Source organism: Podarcis muralis, chromosome 13 (assembly GCF_964188315.1).
Source record: "Podarcis muralis chromosome 13, rPodMur119.hap1.1, whole genome shotgun sequence".
Lineage (NCBI taxonomy): Eukaryota > Metazoa > Chordata > Lepidosauria > Squamata > Lacertidae > Podarcis > Podarcis muralis.
Genome location: NC_135667.1, coordinates 37,328,104 through 37,350,849, shown reverse-complemented (window position 1 = coordinate 37,350,849; position 22,746 = coordinate 37,328,104). Strand labels below are relative to the sequence as shown.

The following is a 22,746-nucleotide window of genomic DNA, read 5'->3' as shown; positions in this document are numbered from 1 at the left end:
GTGCTGACCGCATTTTGTTAGCTTCTGTCCTGTGGGAGGGGGCCCAAAAGGCTTCTGAATTCACTATCCGCTGCTGTGCCTGACACATGTGGTCACAGTTCGGGGAGCCAAGCATTTTTATCCCCCCCATAATTTTTTGGGGGGCCCCCTCTCAGTGTTCTCTACTGTCAGGGAGCAGAGGAGGCCAGGTGTAGAGCTGAGTGCAGCTTCAGTGGCTGGCTGGCTCCTCCTTCTACTGTGGAAAGCAGTTTATAATTATAATTTAATGTATTTTTAATCTTTGTTGGAAGCCGCCCAGAGTGGCTGGGGAAACCCAGCCAGATGGGCAGGGTACAAATATTAAATTATCATCATCATCATCATCATCACTGCGTTCAGCTCTGTCCTCTGGCTCCTCCCAAAATGTCATATCATGCATGACATAACACGCACAACCCAGCCCCCTCAATATTGGGCGCAAGTTGTCACCTCTGTTACTCTATGCCCACCCAAGGAGAACAGCCCGCCACTGGTGTTTCCAGTGAACTTTACACCGCAGCTGCTTGTACTGCTGAAGAGTCAAGCTGTTTTTCATTTTTATGTTTAAAGTGACTTGCCCCTTCGGCCTTAATGTACTTTGGCTCTTCAGCCTTTCCCTTTACTGTTTTTGTTGGCTAAAGACACACCAGGACCACAGTTTAAGAACCAGTGAGCTAGGCATATATATGTCCACCTCTGTACCTTCATCCTTTTCACATCAGAGGCATTTCTAGGCCGTTGACTTGGTAATGATGCCCTACCCTCTTGTGATAGCAGCCTGATTTGCACGTAATACTAAACCATGGTTTGTAAAGCTGCGGTTTATCAACCATGGCTTAGTGTTGTGTGTGAACCCACCCCAGTTTATTAACCGTGGTTAAAGGTAACTTGTTAACCAAGACTTGAAGCTTGTTTATAAACTTTAATTCATATTAACCATAGTTTAGCATTGTGTATAAACTCAGACATTCTCCTTAGCTACGGTTAAGGGGCTGTCAGTGCCCCCAAATTACAGAGCTGCGTGTGAAGACTTGGCTTTTGTCTCCATTAATAGGGAAAGGATATAATAAACCAAGGTTTAACCGAATGGCTGTCAGTCACCTCAGATTTAACTATGGTTTTTGAACTATGGATAACATTAACCATAGCTTAGCTTTATGTGTGAACCAGGTCTGTATGTGTGTTGAAGGGGGGTTGTGATGCCCAGGATTCTTCAAGTATCATAGGCATTAAGATGCCTTCTAAAAATCAAAATTGCTTCCCTGACATCCAAACTTGGGGGTTCTGTATCTTTAAGAATTCTGTCACAGGAATCAATGGTGGAAAAAAAATTGGGAAAAGGTGTGGATTCTAATTTGGGGATTTTGATAAGAACGTGGTTGAATTTCAACCGTTTTATGAATTTATGTGTCTTGTGTTTGCTTGTTTCATATGAGGGTGGGGACACGTGGTAGTTCTGTATTGTTTAGCCTGAAAGAATACACAAAAAATAGCAAGCTCTTCTGTCACCAGTAGAGCTTGTATATAAAGGGAAGATGGAACAGGAGTTTTCAAAATGTCTTCCCTTACAGTCCACTTGAGAGAGTTAAAAAATAACTGACGCACAAAACTGAAGTGCAGGGGCAGAACCAGTCACAAAATGGTAGCAGTTAAGGATGGCATATGGAATAAGCAGCTGGCAACCACTGACATCATTTTCTATTGATACCTACCGTATTTTTTGCTCTATAAGACTGACTTTTTTCCCTCCTAAAAAGTAAGGGGGAATGTGTGTGTGTCTTATGGAGCGAATACAGGCTGCGCAGCTATCCCAGAAGCCAGAACAGCAAGAGGGATTGCTGCCTTCGCTGCACAGTTTTCCTCCTCCAAAAACTAGGTGTGTCTTATGGTCTGGTGCGTCTTATAGAGCGAAAAATACGTAATTCTTTGGAAATGCCCCCCCCCCCGCCCCCAAGCAATTTCCTTGTGGCAAGGAGCTCCACAGTTCAGCTTTCCTCAAACAAAGTACAGGCCTTGGCTCTAGAAGTAACATGTCTCAGCCTCCCCATTTTAGGCAGAATTTGCTGACCCAGAGGCTCTATGTGGGGCAGACAATTCATTTTATGTTTTCCCTCCCATGCCTCACCCAAGTAATTTTACTCATCTATTGTTATTTCTGCTCCCCCTCCTCTTCTCACACTTGATTTGTACCTTTGCAAACCAAAGCTTCATTCCTCCTCCCTGCCCCTTTTATGTTTCACTTCTTCCTCCTTTTATTCTATTCGTTTATTTCCCCGGCTGTTGCTCTTACCGAAAAATATCAACCTTCTCTCTGCCTTTCTAATTTCCTTCAACATTTCCTCTGGTCCTTTCCCCTCAGAGGAGCAAGACCCTCCCATTTTCATCTCTCCTCCGCCCCACAGTGGCAGACGTGGGGCTTTTAAATTTCAGCAACGCCAACATTTGGTGCTCTCCCCACACCTATTGCTTGAACCCTGAAATCCACCTCTGTCATAACTTCTCAATCTCCCGAACCTCTTTAATAGACATGCAAGGAGTTTATTTTAGCAAGCAACAAATCTAGCGTTGGTCCAAGCAACATGGCCAGCAGGCAGGGTGGGCGAGCGAGGAGGCGACTGGGCGCGTGGTGGCGCTGAGGCCTGCCACCGCTTGAGAAACACTGTGCTGGAGTGATTTAGGGAAGTTTTTAATATTTAATGCTGTATTGTTTTTAACACTCGATTGGAAGCCGCCCACAAAGCTGCTGGAAAGGGGGAGAGGTGGGGGCTGCTTCTTTGCAGGGACAAGGCCACCTCTTGCACCTCGAGAACACCCTCTCCGCCTTCTCAGCCGTTCCCCTTCTGCTCTGTGTGCAGAGTGAGTGCACAGTGCTGTGCGAAAACCTGGAGCGGCGCAGGCAGGAGGCTGAGGACCTGGAAGAGTACTGCACCCACCTCAAGGTGAGGGATGTGTTAGCCAGCTCAAAACATAGAATCATCATAGACTTATAGAGTTGGAAGTGACATAGAAAATATAGGGGTGGTTGGCTTTTGCTGCCCAACTCCCCAAAGGACTGAGTCCCCTAAGTCCATGATCGGTCAGAGGTGAATGGATGGAGGCAGGATCCGGTCAGCGGCAGGGCTAGCCGCTCGGGCACCCGGAGTGGTGCACAAGCCGTGCACCCGGGGGCAGGGCGATTGCCCAGGGGGGCGATTGGTGCAGTGGCGATCTGCCCAGGGGGGGCGCGGGGCGATCCTCCCAGGGGACCGATCGGCGCAACAGCGATCTGCCTGGGGGGGATTTTGTCACACACCCCTCAGGGATGACACCCGGGGCGTGCCGCCCCCACCTATGCCCCTGGATCCAGTGAAGGCAAGGCAGATCTTTATTTTTCTTTTGCAACAGCGTTCCCTCCCCTCCTGGAAAGGAGGCGAGAGAGACCCCGAACCACGAAGAAACATCTCTTTTTAAGGGTTTGCATTTTTGCGTGGAGAAGGACAGTCCCCTCTACCAACAGTCAGAAAGTACATCACACATAAGGTGGGGTTGCTGTGGCTCAGGCAGGCCAAGGTGTGATATCCATGAGGATTTAGCAAGTTTTACATAGTGGCGTGGGTGGCGCTGTGGGTTAAACCACAGAGCCTAGGACTTTCCGATCAGAAGGTCGGCGGTTCGAATCCCCACGACAGGGTGAGCTCCCGTTGCTCAGTCCCAGCTCCTGCCAACCTAGCAGTTCGAAAGCATGTCAAGAGTGCAAGTAGATAAATAGGTACCGCTCTGGCGGGAAGGTAAACGGTGTTTCCATGCGCTGCTCTGGTCCGACTCTGGGGTTGCGGCGCTCATCTCGCTTTATTGGCTGAGGGAGCCGGCATACAGCTTCCGGGTCATGTGGCCAGAAGCGGCTTAGTCATGCTGGCCACATGACCCGGAAGCTGTATGCCGGCTCCCTCAGCCAATAAAGCGAGATGAGCGCCGCAACCCCAGAGTCGGTCACGACTGGACCTAATGGTCAGGGGTCCCTTCACCTTTACCTACATAGTTCCAGACACAGTTTACACAAAACATTAGCATTTGGTAAGGATGCCTGTCAGACATCCCTCAATGCAGAGCATCTGGGCAAACAATGACAATTAATATACAAAGGGGGTTCATAGATATAGGATGCGAATTCCTTCAGAAACTTCCCCTGATTGCTGTCTGCCTACCTGTTCTCAGGCAAGGGGGAATTAAGGAGGCAGAGGAAATATTGAGAGTCTTTAGGAGAGCTAAGAAGGCTTTTGGATTGCTCGCCTGTACTATTTTAGACATGTAGTTTATATACTTATGTATGTGTGTTTACCTTGTGCAATTATCAACATTTATTCTATATTTAAGACCTTAGAATTCCTGTAACAGAAGGGACCTTGTGTTCGGGGTTGGTGGGTGGGAATCAGCTGTGCCTGGCAAACCCAAGCAACCATTTCTGCTCAAAAGCGGGGAGATCTTTACTAAGAAAGGTCGAACAAAGAATGTGAAAAGGGACACCAAAGGTCTGCCTAGTCCAGCATTTTGCTTCTCAAAGTGGCAAACCAGATGCCCCTTTGGGAAGTCCACAAACTGGTATGGAAGGCAACAGTCCTCTCCTACTGTTGCCCCCACAACAGCCAGAATTTTGGGAATACACTGCCTCTGAACAATGCCACCAACTTACCAATTTACTGTAAATTTGTCTACTTCCCTTTTAAAGCTGTTGAAGCCAGTGCCTGTTGCCACACCTTGTGGCAGTGAGTTCCATATAATAATTATGCATTGCAGTCTGTCTTGATCCTACTGCTGATCAGATTAATTGGAGATCCCCAAACTGTAGCGTCAGAAAAGGGAGGGGTCTGCGTCTATTTTTTCTACACCACACCTAATTTTTGCAAACCCCTATCACGTCTGTACTTAGGATCTAAACAACGTTCATGTTATGTACTGAAGTTCTCACCCTGGGCCAGCAGGGGGATACTGTAGATAGTTTTCACTCAGGTCCACATATGCAAATAAGGAATTGAAAGTGACGTTCAGTGATTGGATAGTTACACAAAGTTGTTATTGTTGCGTTGTAGTGGAGCTCTATAATAGCAGGCTGGCTGAACCCTTCAGTTCAGTTCTGTTCTGGATTAGTGAATAAACAAGAGCTGTTTGAAGAATTGCTGTGTCGTCTGATATGTTCACCCACAGCTTAACAGCTCACCAATCTTATATGTGCCCCCAAAACGTTAGCTTTCTCTTGCATAGAAATGTGCTTTGACCTTTCGAATTGTTTTAGGCTGCAATTCCGTGAATGTTTATCAATGGCAACCATTGGGCTAGAGTTCTATGAGGATTACAGAAGAAGGGAGGAGGTCAGACTGTGCCCTGGCCAAAGGCCTGGTGTAACAGCTCTGTCTTGCAGGCCCTGCGGAAAGATGCCAAGTCCCACAGGGCCCTGGTCTCTTGTGACAGACTATTCCACCTGATCAGGGCCACTACTGAAAAAGCCCTGGCTCTGGTTGGGGCCAGCCTAACCTCCCTGTGGCCCGGGATCTCCAAGATGTTTTTATTTGAAGACCGTGGGACATACCAGCAGAGGCGGTCCCGTAAGTACAAGGGTCCTAGGTTGTATAGGGCTTTAAAGGTTAAAACCAGCACCTTAAACCTGATCCTGTACTCCACCGGGAACCAGTGCAACTGGTATAGCACCGGGTGAATGTGATCCTGCGGCGAAGACCCCGTAAGGAGTCTTGCTGCGGCATTCTGCACCCGCTGGAGTTTCTGGGTCAGTCTCGAGGGCAGCCCCACGTAGAGCGAGTTACAATAATCAATAATGAGTAAAGTGCCCAAGAGCCGTTCTGACCTCCTCTTTCATCCTCTCATTAAAACCAGACTTGCAAGATCATAGTTTACTCAACAAGGAAATAAAGATAGGCATTTGTAAACGGCGGCTAGAACGTTTCGATTTTGCCTTCCTTAAGAATTTTCAAATGAAGCTGGAAAATGATCCTTTTTCATGGGCATAGCCAAGGGGCAGCTGTCCCCGCCCCATCAAGTAAAACAACAGAAATACTGACCAATCCCATCAGTTCTCCCCCCCTCCCCAAAGTCCTGCACCCCCTAACAAAAATCTTGGCTACGCCCATGTGCTCTTTGCTTTTGTCGTGCATTTAGCAAGATGGTCTAAAAGAATGTAAATATGGAAGTAGCGTTCCTGTTTTATTCCAATTGGTGGGGACTTGTAAGTTGAGGATGGACGTATGGACTTAATTCTTTTGGCTCTGCCGAATCGGCAAGGATTACACAACTAGCTAGATTTCAGAATGACAGCCGTCTGAATGAGTTGGCGGGAGAGCCTCAAGGCAGTTTGTGTTTGTTTCCATGGCAACGGGAGTACTGCCAGAGGCCCAGGACAAATGGAAAAATCCCCTTCTTTTAATGCAGATTTTCAGGGGAATCAACAAGCTGCTAACAAAACAAAACAAACTAACATGGAGTAGATATTAATGGGTACCATTCATTCAAACTATTTAAAAAAATAATTAGTGGGATAATTATGGTTAATAATCACATTTTTATTATATCGTAATGTATTCCACTTTGTTATTGTAATGCCATTTCACTGCACTTTATTGTGCTCTGTGCTACTTCTTGTATTTTATTTGGTATTATTCTAGAAGTAATCTAAATAAGAACATACGGAGATGGAGTGATACTGAGTGAATTATTGGGTGTGGCCAGGTTTTTTAACAGTCTGTGTGTGGATGCTCAGTGTGGGTGTGATAAAAATCAGCGCCAAGGCAGTTCCTGCCCTCAGGCTCACAAGTTAAATTCTAAAGAGACAGGACACTTGAGGAAAAGCGAAGAGGAGGGAGGAGGGAAAAGCAAACTCAAGCACAGGTTCTTACAAGTCACAACTCTTATAGGCTAGTCCATGAGAGCAAATGGGGCAGTGCCCCATCGCCTCATATGTACACTTTTGCAGGTGCCACATAATATCCACACTGCATCTGTAAAAATTTAGTCATTCAGCGTGGCTGGCAAGGCCTACACTTCAGAACTCCCTTCGTATTGATATCAGACAGGCACCTTCACTGTATTGTTTTTGGTGCTTGCTGAAGACATTCTTGTTTAGACAAACCTACTCAGATGTTTCAAAAAGTTTGTACAAGTATTCATTTGTTTTGGTCTACTTTATTGTGGTTTTAACTTTCTGTATGTTTTAAATTATGGTTGTAATTTATTTTTAGTTAGTTCCATGTTCGTTGTTTCCTATTTTTTGTACACTGCTTTGAGTCCCCTCCCCTACAACCGAGCAGTATATAAATTTTATGAAATAAATAACATAAACAAACCTCAGGTAGCCTTCAGGCCAGCGTTTAAAATTCACCAGGTACCAGGCAATTTTGCACCTGGCTATTAGCCACATGGGGACGCGGGTGGCGCTGTGGTCTAAACCACTGAGCCTAGGGCTTGCCGATTGGAAGGTCCCTGCGATGGGGTGAGCTCCCGTTGCTCAGTCCCAGCTTCTGCCAACCTGGCAGTTCAAAAGCACGTCAAAGTGAAAGTAGATAAATAGGTACCTCTCTGGCGGGAAGGTAAACGGCGTTTCCGTGTGCTGCTCTGGTTCGCCAGAGGTGGCTTAGTCATGCTGGCCACATGACCCGGAAAAACTGTCTGTGGACAAATGTTGGCTCCCTTGGCCAGTAAAGCGAGATGAGCACCGCAACCCCAGAGTCGTTCATGACTGGACTTAACTATCAGGGTCCTTTACCTTTTCTTTTTATCAGCCACTTGCGACCAGGTGAAGATGCCCGGGTACCAGAATGGCGCCTGAAATCTCCACCATCTGGATATGTCTGCCTGGGCATCCTTGGATATTGACAGTTTTCATACACACATCCTGTAAAATTCTTTCCATTATATTTTAGCTGCACAGTCAGAATGAATTTCAGGAACCGAAAAGTTGTATTGTGAGAAATATGACTTTTCAGCCATCTGGCCCCAAAATGGCAACTAGATATTCCATTTTGGCGACTCTAACCCTGGTTTAAGCAGCCATCTGGCACCTAGCTTATACAGTGGTACTTTGGTTCTCAAACGCCTTGGTGCTCAAACAACTTGGAACCCAAACACTGCAAAGCCGGAAGTAAGTTCCAGTTTGCGAACTACTTTCAGAAGCCGAACGTGCTCCATTTTGAGTGTTATGCTTCTGTTTTGAGTGCCACACTTCCGTTTTGAGTGTTACACTGAGGTCTGTCTGTTTTTGCTATTTGTTTTGCGTTTTTGTTTTTGTGGCTCACTTTTTTTTTGTGACTGTGTGGAACCCAGTTCAGCTACTGGTCTCGTTAGGTAGTAAAATCCATGTTAAATTGCTGTTTTAGGGGTTGTTTTTAAAAGTCTGGAACGGATTCATCCATTTTGCATTACAGTGGTACCTCGGGTTAAGTACTTAATTCGTTCCAGAGGTCCGTTCTTAACCTGAAACTGTTCTTAACCTGAAGCACCACTTTAGCTAATGGGGCCTCCTGCTGCTGCCGTGCCGCCAGAGCCCGATTTCTGTTCTCATCCTGAAGCAAAGTTCTTAACCTGAAGCACTATTTCTGGTTTAGCGGAGTGTGTAACCTGAAGCGTATGTAACCTGAAGCGTATGTAACCCAAGGTACCACTGTACTTTCTATGGGAAAGCACGCTTTGGTTTTGGAACGCTTTGGTTTTGGAACGGACTTCCGGGACGGATTAAGTTTGAGAACCAAGGTACTACTGCATACCTGAGTTTCTAACACTGCTTCAGGGAACCCATGCCCTCCCTGTCTGCTTACTTACAACCAGTTTAAGAAATGGCACTTCCTTTCAGCTTCTTCCTGCTTAGTCTGAGTGTTGCCCTTGCAAAACTCAGCAGGGAAGAAGAGGATTTGCTATGCCTGCCTCCACTTACTCTCAATCGACACCAGCCGCCAGGTCAGAGATATAGTTCCTTCTATGCAGAAGAGCAGCAAGTTGTTGATGATGTCAATGGCATTCTGGCTTTCTGGCTCTTGATGAAGACCAGTTCCTCTCCAGCAACAAAGGAGGTGACATTGTCCAGGCCAGCAGAACAGGGTAGCTCTTGCCACACAAATCTTCCCTCAGATAGCTGGCTTGAAGGCAGTTGATTTGATTGTCTGTGTCATCCAGACCAGTCGTTCTGGATAAATGGTGCACAGATTGATTGAATTATTGTTCTCTTTGTATAACGTGCCGGGGTTTTTTAAAATGTGGACTTAGCTAGATAAAATGCGTAGGTTTTGTAATTATTAGTATATACGATTTATGAATTAGTTGATTCCGTTTTCTTGATATACACAGTATTGATGTATAGGAAGCCCACAATTTATACACACTTAGCTTGCATGCATTCAGTTTGGCAAATAAAAAATAAAAATAAATAAAAAGGGGGGGGGGGGAGTGACTGGTGCCCGGGAAAAGATACTTCCGCAGTCCCAGCCACCATTGAACCCAATGTGTTTTGACTATACTGTACAGTGGTACCTCGGGTTACAGACACTTCAGGTTACAGACGCTTCAGGTTAATTCGTTCTGGAGGTCCGTTGTTAACCTGAAACCATTCTTAACCTGAGGTACCACTTGAGCTAATGGGGACTCCCGCTGCTGCCGCACCGCCCACCCACGATTTCTGTTCTCATCCTGGGGCAAAGTTCTTAACCCGAGGTACTACTTCCGGGTTAGCGGAGTCTGTAACCCAAAGTGTTTGTAACCCAAGGTACCACTGTAAATAAGTCAGAAATTAGATCAGGGGCTGTCAACCGGGTCCCTACCGCCCACTATTGGGGGTTTCGGGATTCCAGGTGGGCGGTAGGGGCTTCTATGGCACAAGCTGAATCCTCCTTCCATCTAGCAGTGATGGGCAGTAAGGAAATTTTACCACCAAGAAAGATGCATTAGTGAGCAGTAGGTATAAAAAGGTTGACTACCCCTGAATTAAAGGGACGCGGGTGGCGCTGTGGGTTAAACCACAAAGCCTAGGACTTGCCAATCAGAAGGTCTGCGGTTCGAATCCCTGTGACGGGGTGAGCTCCCGTTGCTCAGTCCCTGCTTTTGCCAACCTAGCAGTTCGAAAGCACGTCAAAGTGCAAGTAGATAAATAGGTACTGTTCCGGCGGGAAGGTAAATGCTCTGGTTCGCCAGAAGCAGCTTAGTCATGCTGGTCACATGACCCGGAAGCTGTACGCCGGCTCCCTCGGCTAATAAAGAGAGATGAGTGCCGCAACCCCAGAATTGGCCACGACTGGACCTAATGGTCAGGGGTCCCTTTACCTTTACCCCTGAATTAGATCATTATAACAAAAGGGGGGGAAATCCTATGGAAAATCGCATATAAAAACTTTCCTGCTCTCTGGTGCCCTCTGGTGTTCAAATCGTTGTTTCTTTACTAATGTAGCTGAGTCCATAATCTCCAGCTGCTGAGGGGCAGGGGAGAGAGAAATCCATGCTCCTTTCAGCTCACCTTTCCAAAGTGTCTCCAGCTACTCTTTTTCTGTGGCAGTGATGCTTTTGCCCCAACTTACGTAACAAAGCAGATACTTAGCAGACCTGACTGACAAGGGCCATTTCTTCAACAGAGAAACCGGTGTGAACATTTCAGCAGTCCCCTTTTCTGCAGGCATTGCATCTTACAGCTTAAGGTTACAGGCTTGGAGGCGACCCCAAAGAAACATTTAGTCGAACCTTATTCTCTGCACTGAATGAAGAATCATGTTAGCTCACTCTGTTCCCTTTCGCGTTAGTGGGCTAGTGTTTGAATCTCTGTGATATTCTCCCCTAGGAGAGCTGCCGGAAGGTCTCAAAATCAGTAGAGGATGCTGAAATCAAGACCAACGTTCTCAAGAAGAACTCGGTGCTGCTGGAGGTGAGGGGGATGCCAGGAGGTCCTAGAATAAACTGAGGACAAGGCTGCAGTTTTGCATGCCAGGCTCATAAAAATTGCCTATATGTGTGTCACAGGGCCAACCTGTAAGATCAGGTCATTTTTATTAAGGTTAATAGAGGCAAACCCCCCTAATGAAGAAGTTGCTTGAGGCCCTTTTCTATGTCCCCCATCCCAGAGAGGTTCGGAGGGTGGCAAGAAGAGAACAGGCCTTTTTTGTGGTGGCTCCCCTACTGGAATGCTCTCCCCAAAGAGGCTTGCCTGGCGCCATCATTTCATGTCTTTAGGTACTAGGCAAAAACATTCCTCTTTACCCAGGCCTATGGCTAATAAATAATCTATGGCCTGTGAAAGTGTGGGGGTTGGGGGTGGGGGAGGATAACCATTTTTTGATTAGGCTGTCTGTCAATATGCTTTTTATTATGCTTTTATCACTGACGTTCTGTGATGTGTTTTTAATGTTGTACACCATCTTGGGATCTTTTGCTAAAGGGCAGTATATAAATTGAATTATTTATTATTATTATTATTATTATTATTATTATTATTATTATTATACATTAGAGTTGCCATATTTCAAAAAGTGAAAATCTGGACACAAAAGTTATTGAGTGTGTGTGTGTGTGTGTATTTTAGCCAAAGTTGTTGAGGGTTTTTTTGCTCAAAGTGTTGAGCATTTTTTTGCAAAAAAAAATTCCCGGACATTCCAGCGATTTCAGCCCATACTCTGCTTAAGAGGGCCGAATACTGGCTATGTCCAGGAAATTCTGGAAATATGGCAACCGTATTACACATGAATTTTATTTCCTTGCAAACTAACAAATGAATAGATAGATAGATAATTTATTACGGTTGGAGACCAGCTTATAAAACACACTTGGGGGTACAATCCCAGAAGGGAAACAAACATTGAAAACAATGTACAACAATAAATTTAAAATTTATAAATGCGATAAGCGTATAGACACTTGAACTTTAAGATAAGCTACCGCAGAGAGATGACCCAGAGTCACCCATGGAACCAAGTTTGGGGATTTTCTTAACGAACTAGTTTGGGTTGGGGGATGGCCTGCACCTACAGATCTGTACACAGAATCTGGCGACCATCCGGGTCATCTGATCATCTTTGCCTAACAGGAAAAGGTCGAATTTTTAACAAATGAATAAATGAGCCAAGCAACAAACAAGCGTCATTTTCCTCCCTGTTCCCCAAACGCGGCCTCCCATTTAGGAGAAGCTGCGTTTCTTGCAGCGGCAGGTGCAAGCAGAGGACCTCGGTCGGCAGGAGCGAGAGTGGCAGGAGCTGGAGCAGCGGATGGCATCCGGGGTCTCCAAGCAGCTCCTCGACTTGGTGGGCAGCGCAGCAGCCTCGCCCCTGAGAGCCCCCAGCCTGGAGGAGGGCGACCTGCAGCGGGCCACCGCTGCCATCCTGGCGTCCATCAACAGCCTGCGAGGGGCGCTGGAGAGCGGGCAGCCACGAGCAGGGCCGGGGGACGAGGGGGGCGCCGACGGAAAGCTAAACACAGCCGCCACCTTGGCATGCGTGGAAGAGATCAGGTATCGAGTGGGAGCGGGGAAGGTGGCTCCTCGTTCGAGAGAGCCCTTCCTGCCTCCCAACATGGCTGTCTTTTCCCTCGTTTCCCACGTTTTAGGAAATGCGTGCTGGAGCTTTCTGGGAGGTCTCAGCGAGATGGGCTGACCCAAAAGGAGGTGCTGCGGTTGCTGGCCCAGCTGGGAGTGCGCTTGGAGGGGGTGCTTCCCCAGTGGGAGAGGACGCACCTGGAACACGGCCAGGCGCTCAGGATGCTGCGAGAGGAGCTGGATGAGGTCTCTGCCACGTACGTGTCTTTCCCGAGCCAAATCTGGGCCCCTTTTCTCAAAGGAGCTCTGGCCCATGGGACAAAAGGTGGCCCTCCGAGGTTCTCTCTCTGGCCCTCACGACTCTCCCTGGGCTAGGATCCCACTCTCCTTGGACCCCACTCCTCGTTAGCCCTTCCCAAGTCCTTTGGCCAGCTAAGAAGTGCCTTTGAGTTGTTGGTAATGCCCTAATGGAGATGGGAATGAGCAAGTAGCCGCCTACATGTTGTTTGTGCGGCTGGAATGTTGCCTGATGTACCAAGGCGACCGTTACTCCACCCACTAGGGCAGGGGTATGCAACCTAAGGATTGTGTGACTACAGAAATGGAAAAAAGCCCCCCATCCAATCAATGACTGTCATCAGTCATTTTTGTCATCTACAATACTGTCTTATTTATTTTATAGCACAAGTACATTGATTATTGCTTTCATTTTATGGATCAATGGTCTTGTTAGATAGTAAAATTCATGTGAAATTGCTATTTTAGGGGTTGTTTTTCATCGTCTGGAATGGATTAATCCATTTTCCATTACTTTCTATGGGAAAGCATGCCTTGGTTTAAGAACGCTTTGGTTTAAGAGCGGACTTCCGGAACGGATTAAGTTTGTAAACCGAGGTACCACTGTAGTTGAGTTTACAGCAGCTGCCTTTTCCCCCCTTCCCCTTTCTTCCTGTGCCAGGGCCAAGCGGACGTCTGTGTCTCTCACCCAGCTCCGCGCTGACCTGGATGGCCTGTGGCAAGTGAAGTCTCTCATGGAGGATGTGTCAAGGCATCTCTCAGCACTCAAGCCCCTGGAGACACCCGACAGGCACCCTGCTAGCTGTGCCAGATGTTCCAGGTGACACACAAGGGTGCATGGGGGGTCAGGATGGGGGAATGTAAGCTGAGCCAGGAGCAAGGATGCCGAACCCGGGATAAGTGCGGGCAGGAGGCTGGGCACAGCGCATTGGTGGAAGGGCTCCAAGACCGTTCATCAGCCTTTCTCAACCTGTGGGTCCCCAGATGTTTAACTACAACTCCCATCACCCCTAGCTAGCAAGGCCAGAGCTCAGGGATGATGGGAGTTGTAGTCCAGCAACATCTGGGGACCCACAGGTTGAGAACCTCTGGTTCAAATGATATAGCCGTGGCAGACTCTCGCCATTTAGAAATCCCTGCACACGCATGCTATACGTTGGAGCAGTGTAATGGCAAGGCCACAAACACACTCAATATCACAAGATCACTGGAAATTCACAGAAGAGAAGGGGGCAATAGTACACAAGCATGCAGGCTGTTGCTCATGTTAGAATCGGCTGCCGCCAGAGCTTCAGAACAGACTTGGCAGTTTCCTGCAAAATCAGGTGTTAAGATTTGGATACTTACTTCCGTTTCTTCACAAAAATAACGAACCAACAAACCTCCAGTCTTCCTGGTATGGGTATGTATGTTTGGAAGTACTGAGAGGAGACCAAACCACTGTGCCTTAAGCGGCTGGTTATTTCCCTGGTCTCTGCTTCTAGAGATAGGAAGAGCTTTGCTAGATCAGACCAGTGGACCGCCCAGTCCTGCAGCCACAATGCAGTGGCTAAACAGATGCCGGTGGAAAGCTTGCAAGCAGGACTGCAGCGCAACAGCACTCTCCCCATTTGCTATTTCCAGCAACAACAACAACAACAACAACAACAATAATAATAATAATAATTTATTTGTACCCTGCCCACCTGGCTGGGTTTCCCCAGCCACTCTGGGCGGCTTCCAACAGAGATTAAAAACACATTAAAACGTCACTCATTAAAAACTTCCCTAAGCAGGGTTGCGACTGATATCCAAAGGAAGTCTATACCCGCCACAACCAGTAGATTGCCTTATCCTCCCTGAGTGGGCCTGTACCCATCTAGTCAGCCTGGATAGCTCAGTGGGCTAGAGCATGGTGCTGATAACGCCAAGGTTGCAGGTTCGATCCCCCCATATGGGACATCTGCATATTCCTGCATTGCAGGGCGTTGGGCTATAGACGACCCTCAGGGTCCCTTCCAATTCTACGATTCTATGAGTCTATAACTGGTTTTCAGAAGCGTTGAAGCCTCCAACCATCTTGGCTGGTAGATGTCGATAGCCACCACCGTGCAGTTTGTCTTAACCACCTTTTAAAGCCATCTAGATCTGTGGCCATGACTGCCTTTTTTTTAACCGAAGCAGGCTGAGATCCTTCAGGGAGTGCAGGATAGGAGAAGGGAAGGGGCTCCTGGTCTCTTGTCCTTGCATGAACCCTGTTCCATCTTTTCTCTCCTGGCTGCAGCTACAGCTTTGTGAACACGGACACACTGAGACAGATGGTTGAGCATGCCATGGCGCCCGTCTTGGAAGAGCTGAAGCAGAGGGCGGTCCCCCCGGGCCCATGCCCCAGCTGCCAGCGCTTGCAGAAGAAGATAATGGTACCGTGATCCCTCTGCACCCCCCACCCCACCCCCAATAAAAAGATTCCAGAGTGCAGCCTCGCTGGAGCATTCTTCTGCCCTGGGGCCAGATAACATGGCCCTGGACCTCCAGAGATCTGGGCTCAGGTAGATCCCTCCCCCCTCAGTGGTGGGCTCACTCCCCAGAAAGCTGCCTTACATACGAGCCTAGTATTGTCAACTCTGGCGGACAGCAGCTCTCCCAGGTCTCTGGGCAAAAAGGTCTTCTCCCCATCCTGATTTACCTGGGATGCCCTGAACTAACAAGAGCTCGCGATTGAACCCAGGGCCACCTGCCTGTGAAGAAGGCATCCTCCCACAGGGCTGGGCCTGCTCTCGTAGCCTGCAGGGCTACTGCTTTTCCTGTAGCCACTTACTGGGCGACTGCCTCCGCTGCATCGCTCTTTCTCGTTTTTCTCTGGTTTCCATAGAAATAATAGTGGCCTTACATCTTTAAAAAAGGAGGATATTCATTCTAGCAGGGGAAAGGGGTGGGAATTAAAACAAAGGGAAAGTATTGATTTCTCACCCCTTAAAATTCCAGGGTTTGGGGTGTGTGAGATGAATTTGCATTTATATTTCGGAAATGTTTTATTCCCTGGCCATATGCCCTTCTTTCTGTGTGCAAGCTTCAGGTTTTCTGGAAAGCAAAACTGGGATCTCTTTATAGAAGGGTGTGTTTGTGTATGTATACTCTCAGCAGTTGCACCTAGAGTGCTCTTCTGGAAGTTGAATAATGGGTGCCTGAAACAAAGAGAAATGTAGTTCTGCCCTCTGTAGTTTTGGACTACAGTGGTACCTCGCAAGATGGAAAACTCGCAAGACGAAAGGGTTTTTTGTTTTTGGAGCTGCTTCGCAAGACGATTTTCCCTATGGGCTTGCTTCGCAAGATGGAAACGTCTTGCAAGTTTGTTTCCTTTTTCTTAACACCATTAATACAGTTGCGACTTGACTTCGAGGAGCAACTCATAGCACGCGGTGTGGTAGCCTTTTTTGAGGTTTTTGAAGACTTTGGTGATTTTTGAAGCTTTTCCAAAACTTTTCCGACACCGTGCTTCTCAAGACGAAAAAAATCGCAAGATGACAAAACTCGCGGAACGAATTAATTTCGTCTTGCGAGGCACCACTGTATAACTCCCATCATCCCCAGGCAGCCTAAAGGGGAGAGCGTTTTTGTTTCCCCTCCAGCAACAGGTGTCAAGCCAGTGAAATTGCCAAGCACTGGTGGCACAGCCATAGGGCAAGGGGCTGTTGCCTTCTGGGTGATGCTGAGCTACTGTCTCCCTTCATCCTCGGCCACTGGCCGCGCTGGATGAAGCCAATGGGGACTTGTACCTTTTTGTGCAATTGCTGAAGGGTCACAAGCCGGCCACCCCCTGCCTATAGGGCTTGAATTGGGAAGGGGCTAAATTCTCGCTCAGCCTTGACAATCTGAAAGTGGCCTTTAGCAGTCGCCTTTTCCAGCCAGAGATCTTTTACAAGGTGGCTGCAAGCATCAAACAAATTCATCGAGGCTGCAGCCTGATTCTTACTTACCTGGGAGGAAGCCCTACTGGGACTTCACAGTAGACCTGTATAGCAAGGGGTGCCATTGGGTACCTATGGGAGCAGTCGGTATAAAAATCTTTAAACAATTTTTACAGCAGAGGGAGGCGAACTGAGCAGCCTTTAAAAAAACCTCTGACATCACAGTGGGAGATGCATAGGAGGAATAAAAAAGGAAGTGGTTTTTAAAATAAAATAAAAATAGAATGCAAGGGGTTTTTGGGGGGGTGAAGAGGTGGGGTGGGGGTAGTTCTTAGGTGGCCACCAAAATCTTTTTCGGGGGCACCTGTCGCCTGTGGCTTTGCCACCTGTTTTAAAGAACAGTGTTTCGTTTTAGCCCTTATTAGTGCCTTTTGGGGTTCCCAATCCCCCAAGCACAGCTTTTTCACGTGGCTCCTTTTCGCCTGCAGCGCATTACCCCAGCTGCACCGGAGATAGAGGCCTCTGTGGTTGCCATGGGTGCCTCTCGCCCATGCTGCTAGCCCCTTGAAGGAAGCAGACCCACACAGCCTTCCTTTAAATAACCTGAGCCACGCTCTCGGTGCTCCGCACAAGCAGGTATCTGCCCCGGGAGGCGGCGCCTGGGCTCACTTTCTCTGCAGCACATACCTGGCTGCTGAAAAAACCAATACGGGACATGCAAAATGTCTTTTGCAGTAACTACCAAAGTTACTTCTGCCCCTCGTTTATGGCCGAATGAGACAGGTGGCAGAGCTTGCTAGACCAGCAGCCCCTAGCTGTAGCTGGCAGCCTAGTTGGTATCTTTTGATACCAAATTATCTTGGCCGGCAACCTTTTGGCATATCAGCTGCTACCTTGCAGTATCTTCTGGCCCTGTGCACCTGGTTTTCTCATCCTCAGCTGGCATCCCATTGCTTTAGGATCATGCACAGCCACCAGGGGGTGCCAGAGAAACGTGCAGGGACACAAGAGGCTCAGTAAACTTCCTATTGAAATACCTCTGCCGTTTCCACGTGGACCCCTGTCCTATCACCATCTCCTAACAGCCAGAGCATAGCAAGCTGGTATGGCTTGCCAAATCGACAGCCGTAGTTGGTTGCGACTGCCGGCAGCCCTAAATTGCTGGCTTGCCTCTACCTTGGTTGGGTGATGGCTCTGTAGTCCTTCCTTCTCTCTCTCTCTCTCTTTTACCCCCCTCCAATTGCTTTGGTCGCTGGGAGGCAGGATCTGGAACACACGGCTGTGGACACTCGCGCACGAGCAAATGCCCTGAGTTCTAATGTACGCCTGGCCCAGGATGATGCCCTGAGAGCCAAGAACTATCTGGAGCGGGCCAAGATCGCCACGGAGTGAGTAAGCATGGGGGGAAGCTCTACAGACGGTGCCTGCTCTGCCTTGCACATTCTACAGACCCATGGTACTCCCTGATCCTGGAGCCAAACCCTTGTAAAATTCCACCTCCAGCATGATGAAGGTGTCTCAGCCCAGTATTCCTGAAGGAGCATCTCCACCCCCATTATTCAGTCTGGACACTGAGGTCCAGCTCCAAGGGCGGTTCCCTCACTGCGAGAAGCGAGGTTACAGGGAACCAGGCAGAGGGCCTTCTCAGTGGTGGTGCCCACCCTGCAGAACGCCCTCCCATCAGATGTCAAGGAAATAAACAACTAACTTATTTTCAGAAGACATCTGAAGGCAGTTCTATTTAGGGAAGTTTTTTATGTCTGATGTTTTATTGTGTTTTTAATATTCTGTTGGGAGCTGCCCAGAGTGGCTGGGGAGATAGGCGGGGTATAAATAATAAATTATTATCATCATCATCATCATCATCATCATCATCATCCAAGGGTAAATGCATTAATTAGGGCTATCAACTGATTGAAGACATTTTAACCGACTAACCAAATGAGTTTTACTTAATGATAAATTAAATCTGCATGCAGCTAAACCTAACTTGGGTGGTGGTTGTTTAAGATAATGCTTAGCTTTCCACATAGGACACACCCACTCAAAATTTAAAACGCGCAGATGCTCGCACAGAATCCTGGGAGCTGTCGTTTACTTCTCACAGGGTGACGGTTCCCAGCACTGTTCACAATTACAGTTCCCAGGATTCCTTGGGGTCGAGTGCTTTCAATGTGCGGGACACTCTCTCTCCCACTCTGCTCTTCCCATCAGCTGAGTTGGGAAAGCCAAACCACAGAGTGGCCGCCTGAGGCAGCGTTCGTGGTTTCTTCTCGCCAAAGAAACCACCGCTGGGATACTGAAAAGCAAACCTCGACTTTGGGTTGTGGTTTGTTTAGAAATAAAAACAAGCCGCAAGTGCCGGTTCGGATGTGATGGTAAAAGCCAGCCACTCTGCGGTTTGTTTCGCTGTTCAGCTAAGGGAAGGGCTGAGTTCAGGCTCCCTGCACCAGTGCACATCAAAACTCATGCATGGTTGCGGTTAAATGACAGGCTCAAATGATGGGGCAGGAGGGAACCAAACAGCTCATGATGGGGTACTGGTTAGTAAGGCTGCCTATCAGCCGGGATCTGGTGGGGGGACACACACAGAATGGCAGGTTGTGGGTCTATAACCCTAAGCAGCCGTCTCAAATGCTTCTCCTTCTCCTTTCTTGCAGTGATAAGGCCACTGCCCTGGATTACCTCCAGAACAAGCTGAGTTCCCTCCACTCACAGCTGTCCCTGGTCTCCCAGGAGGGAGGGCCCCAGTCCCCAGCGGCCTCCACCACTTCCTCTGTAACCCTCGCCAAGCGGAACTCCTGCCCTTCCGAATTAAACCGTGACCCCCAATAAAAGAGAGATGGCTGTGACTTAAAAGCTGTCCACCTCGTCCATTTGGAAGCCAGGGAGCGGCTCCAGGGGAAGAACCAGAGAGGGGACCTCTTTTGCATTTGCTCCACTGCCGAGCCTGGAGGGAGCCAGTCGAGGAACTGGCTGTAGAATTTACGGGTGGAATTCAGTGCGTCTTTATGATTTGATCATTTGCTGTCAAGCATAAGCCTTTCCATTTCCTAGACAGAGTGCTCTCCCATCTTTTCCTCCTGCTGCCTTTCTGGGGGTTCTCCCAGCATGAATTTGGGGGAGACACAAGAGTAGCAGGGTGGTGGAAGCCCCATGGCACCATTGGGATGGGGTTAGTTGAATCTGGCCCTATGTGCTGGGTGCATACAGTTTTATTCCAGCAGACCACAGCTCAGTGCGGGAGGGTGGGAGGCGGGAGGCAAGGGGATGGATGGATAGCAAGGGAAGCTGTGGGGAGGTGTAGATGTACGGAGCGAGATTAGAGAAGCTGCAGGTGATGGTTGCATGCTTCAATCTTCCTCTGCTTGCGGCTGCCCTGCTCCAAATCCCCAGCAGCTTTTGCCCTGTGCCTCATTTTCCAACACAGGGAGCATGCATTTTAAACCCTGCCAGGGGGTCCAGTTGCGGGCAAATGTGGAGTGGTGAATAACTTTACACTCATTGCTTCTCCCTGTCTAATTTGCTCCCTCTGGGAGTGGCTTTTCCTCTTCGAAAAAGAGCACAGCCTGCAATTGCCATCTTTCTCGCAATATGCAGTTTGGGCCTCTGAACTTCGTGCAGTTTGCAGTTTGCTCCATTCACAGTGTCTGGGGAAGGAGTCGAAACGTGGACCTGTTTTCCTTTGCTTGAGATACCTGGCAGAGAGACCCAGCTCTGCACCTGAGCTGTCAAGCAAACGTGAGAACTGTCACACACGCGGTGATGGCAGTCGAGCCGGCAGGAAGCCAGCAGGTCCCTCTGCAGGAATGGCTTTCCCTACCATTGCCTCCTATGAAGGCAGCAGGCCACCTTTTTGAAAGCTGGCTTGGCACATGTGAACCAAGTACAGTTTCACGTGGACGTTGAGAGACCTGAAGGATGTGTTTTGCTACGAACTTGCATTCTCAGAAGACGAGGCAGTGTGGTGAGGTCCAGTGCAGGCACTTCTCCTGGCAGCTGCAACGGATAGTAAACCTGGGCATTTGGGCACATACGAAGCAGCTATGTCTAGTTCCAAACACCCAACACGCTCATACTTCCGACCTGCTTTGTGCTGTAATTGCACAAAGGCAAGCACTGCTTCTAAATACCCTTCACTGCCCGTGATGGCAGCCTGGAAGAACCCAGAATTCCCAAGATTCAGGCAGCATCGGAGGTATATAAAACACACACCACTTTAATTAGCCCATGGCTTCCCCACAAAGAGTCCTGGGAACTGTAGTTTGCTAAGAGTGCTGAGCGTTGTTAGGAGACCCCTGTACTTGGAGAGATACACTTCTCAGAGCTCCCTGGGAAGAGGGATCGATTGTAAAAGCACTCTGGGAATTGCAGCTCTTTGAGGAGCACTGGGGTCTTCGTTAACAACTCTTAGCACCCTTAACAAACTACAGTGGTACCTCGGGTTAAGAACTTAATTCGTTCTGGAGGTCCGTTCTTAACCTGAAACTGTTCTTCACCTGAAGCACCACTTTAGCTAATGGGGCCTCCCGCTGCCGCCGTTCAATTTCTGTTCTCGGCCTGAAGCAAAGTTCTTAACCCGAGGTAATATTTCCGGGTTAGCGGAGTCTGTAACCTGAAGCGTCTGTAACCTGAGGTACCACTGTACAGTTCCCAGGATTCTATGTGGGGAAGCCATGGCTGCTAAAGTAGTGCAATAGAACCTCAGACTCTTCTCACTGAATCACAGCCCTCCATCTTATGCTCTTCTACTGTAATAAAAGGAACAGGGCCCTCCCTCACCCCATCCTCCCTTATCTTAGGCACTAACATTCCATTTCACATATTGCAACATCCAGACCTGGCATTGAAAACAGGCCTTTGGCTTGAAACTAAGCCTGAATTGCAAAACAGAACGGAATGGTGAGCAGCGTTCTCTTGCGACAGAAGCTGAAAGCTGCCACATTCTGCCACGCGCTTCCCGGAAGCAGAAAATGCTAAATGGGGCAACATACTGCCTCCCCAGAGCTTGGGCTGCTCTGTCCCTTCTCTCGGCTTACGCCACCCCCACCCCCCAGCCGCAGCTGACAACCTGCACCGGCCATCACCTCCCAAGTTGACAAAAGGCCACACGTGATTCCGTTTTGTAAGATCTCCCGCCCTGTGGTTTTATTCAGGTCTGTGACGCTAGCAAAACAAAACAAAACAAAACAAAAAAGACCCACCCGTTGTTCTTCTGCCGCTCCTCGCAACTCAAATTTCCCCAGAGGTGTACAAAACCCTGCAATAAATTAAGACCAACTTTCCCTCCCTGCACCAACTTTGTGGGGATTCCTGGATCCCCAGAATTGGAGGACAGCGGGTTCCCCTCTAAATATCACCCATCACCCCATCCGCAGTGCCTCAGGGGAACAGAGGGTCAGCGGCAGACACAGGGAAGGAATCCTTTGAATGGGAAGTGCTAGAAAGGGGACGCAGCCCAGCTGCTGTGGGTGGAAGTGGTCGGAGCGGGCAAGGAAAAGAGCTTCTTAGCTGCTGGAGGGAAGAAGAGGAAGGGGAACTGCTGCTTCTAAAACACCCTGGGATGGCCGCAATAGGAGCACTTAAGATTTCCCAAGAGCCAAACTTCTGTTCTAAGCGAACCACGGTCCTCCATCCACACATGTGCCCTAGAAGAAGCAAGATTTTGCTACCAGCCGCAACCCGTTTTAGACTTCTACCAACCCAAAAGCAGGGAGATGCTGAGCAGTGGGAGAGGGTCGTTTGCCCATGTGGCATCCGGCACAGGGTCCAAATCTCCCAAATCCAAGAACGGAAGAGGGGCGTGCCCGTCCATTGTGCTTGTGGGAATCCTCAGGCAGGCCCGGCCCCTCTTCATCCCCCGCTTCAAAATGTTCCTGCAGATCAGAGGACAGAAAACACACACACACACTCCAAAGTGTGTCTGGGGAGCTGGCTGTGTAAATCCCGCGGGCGTTTATTCAGTCACTGGCCACGACCGGCGGGGGAGTTTTTGTCCAGTTGGAAAAGGGCCAAGACATCCACCATGGCCTTCCGGATGTTAAGTCCAAACCGGTGTGCGTC

General features: G+C 48.6%; 2 protein-coding genes across 8 annotated transcripts in view; one reads left to right on the top strand and one right to left on the bottom strand.

Annotated features, from left to right (window-relative positions):
- Positions 1-19,542, top strand: part of TSKS (testis specific serine kinase substrate) — a 26,836-nt gene extending 7,294 nt beyond the window's left edge. For 2 of the 4 annotated variants that reach the window (XM_028702394.2, XM_028702395.2), the window contains 8 exons: positions 2,874-2,957; positions 10,817-10,900; positions 12,150-12,475; positions 12,571-12,756; positions 13,458-13,616; positions 15,060-15,195; positions 17,947-18,071; positions 19,344-19,542. In XM_028702394.2, coding sequence (XP_028558227.1) covers positions 2,874-2,957; positions 10,817-10,900; positions 12,150-12,475; positions 12,571-12,756; positions 13,458-13,616; positions 15,060-15,195; positions 17,947-18,071; positions 19,344-19,518 — 1,275 coding nt within the window. In that variant the 3' untranslated portion in view covers positions 19,519-19,542. Of the gene's footprint in view, positions 1-2,873; positions 2,958-10,816; positions 10,901-12,149; positions 12,476-12,570; positions 12,757-13,457; positions 13,617-15,059; positions 15,196-17,946; positions 18,076-19,343 lie in introns of all 4 variants that reach the window. The other 2 variants (XM_028702396.2, XM_028702397.2) reach the window with 2 other exon arrangements.
- The window catches only part of CPT1C (carnitine palmitoyltransferase 1C), a 67,359-nt gene continuing 56,358 nt past the window's right edge, over positions 11,746-22,746 (bottom strand). For 3 of the 4 annotated variants that reach the window (XR_013390444.1, XR_013390446.1, XR_013390445.1), the window contains 2 exons: positions 13,883-22,746; positions 11,746-13,766 (listed from right to left, as the gene is read on the bottom strand). Coding sequence is in view for 1 of the 4 variants with exons in the window: in XM_077917410.1 (XP_077773536.1) it covers positions 22,648-22,746 (99 nt within the window). In the remaining 3 variants the exon portion in view is untranslated. The other variant, XM_077917410.1, reaches the window with a different exon arrangement.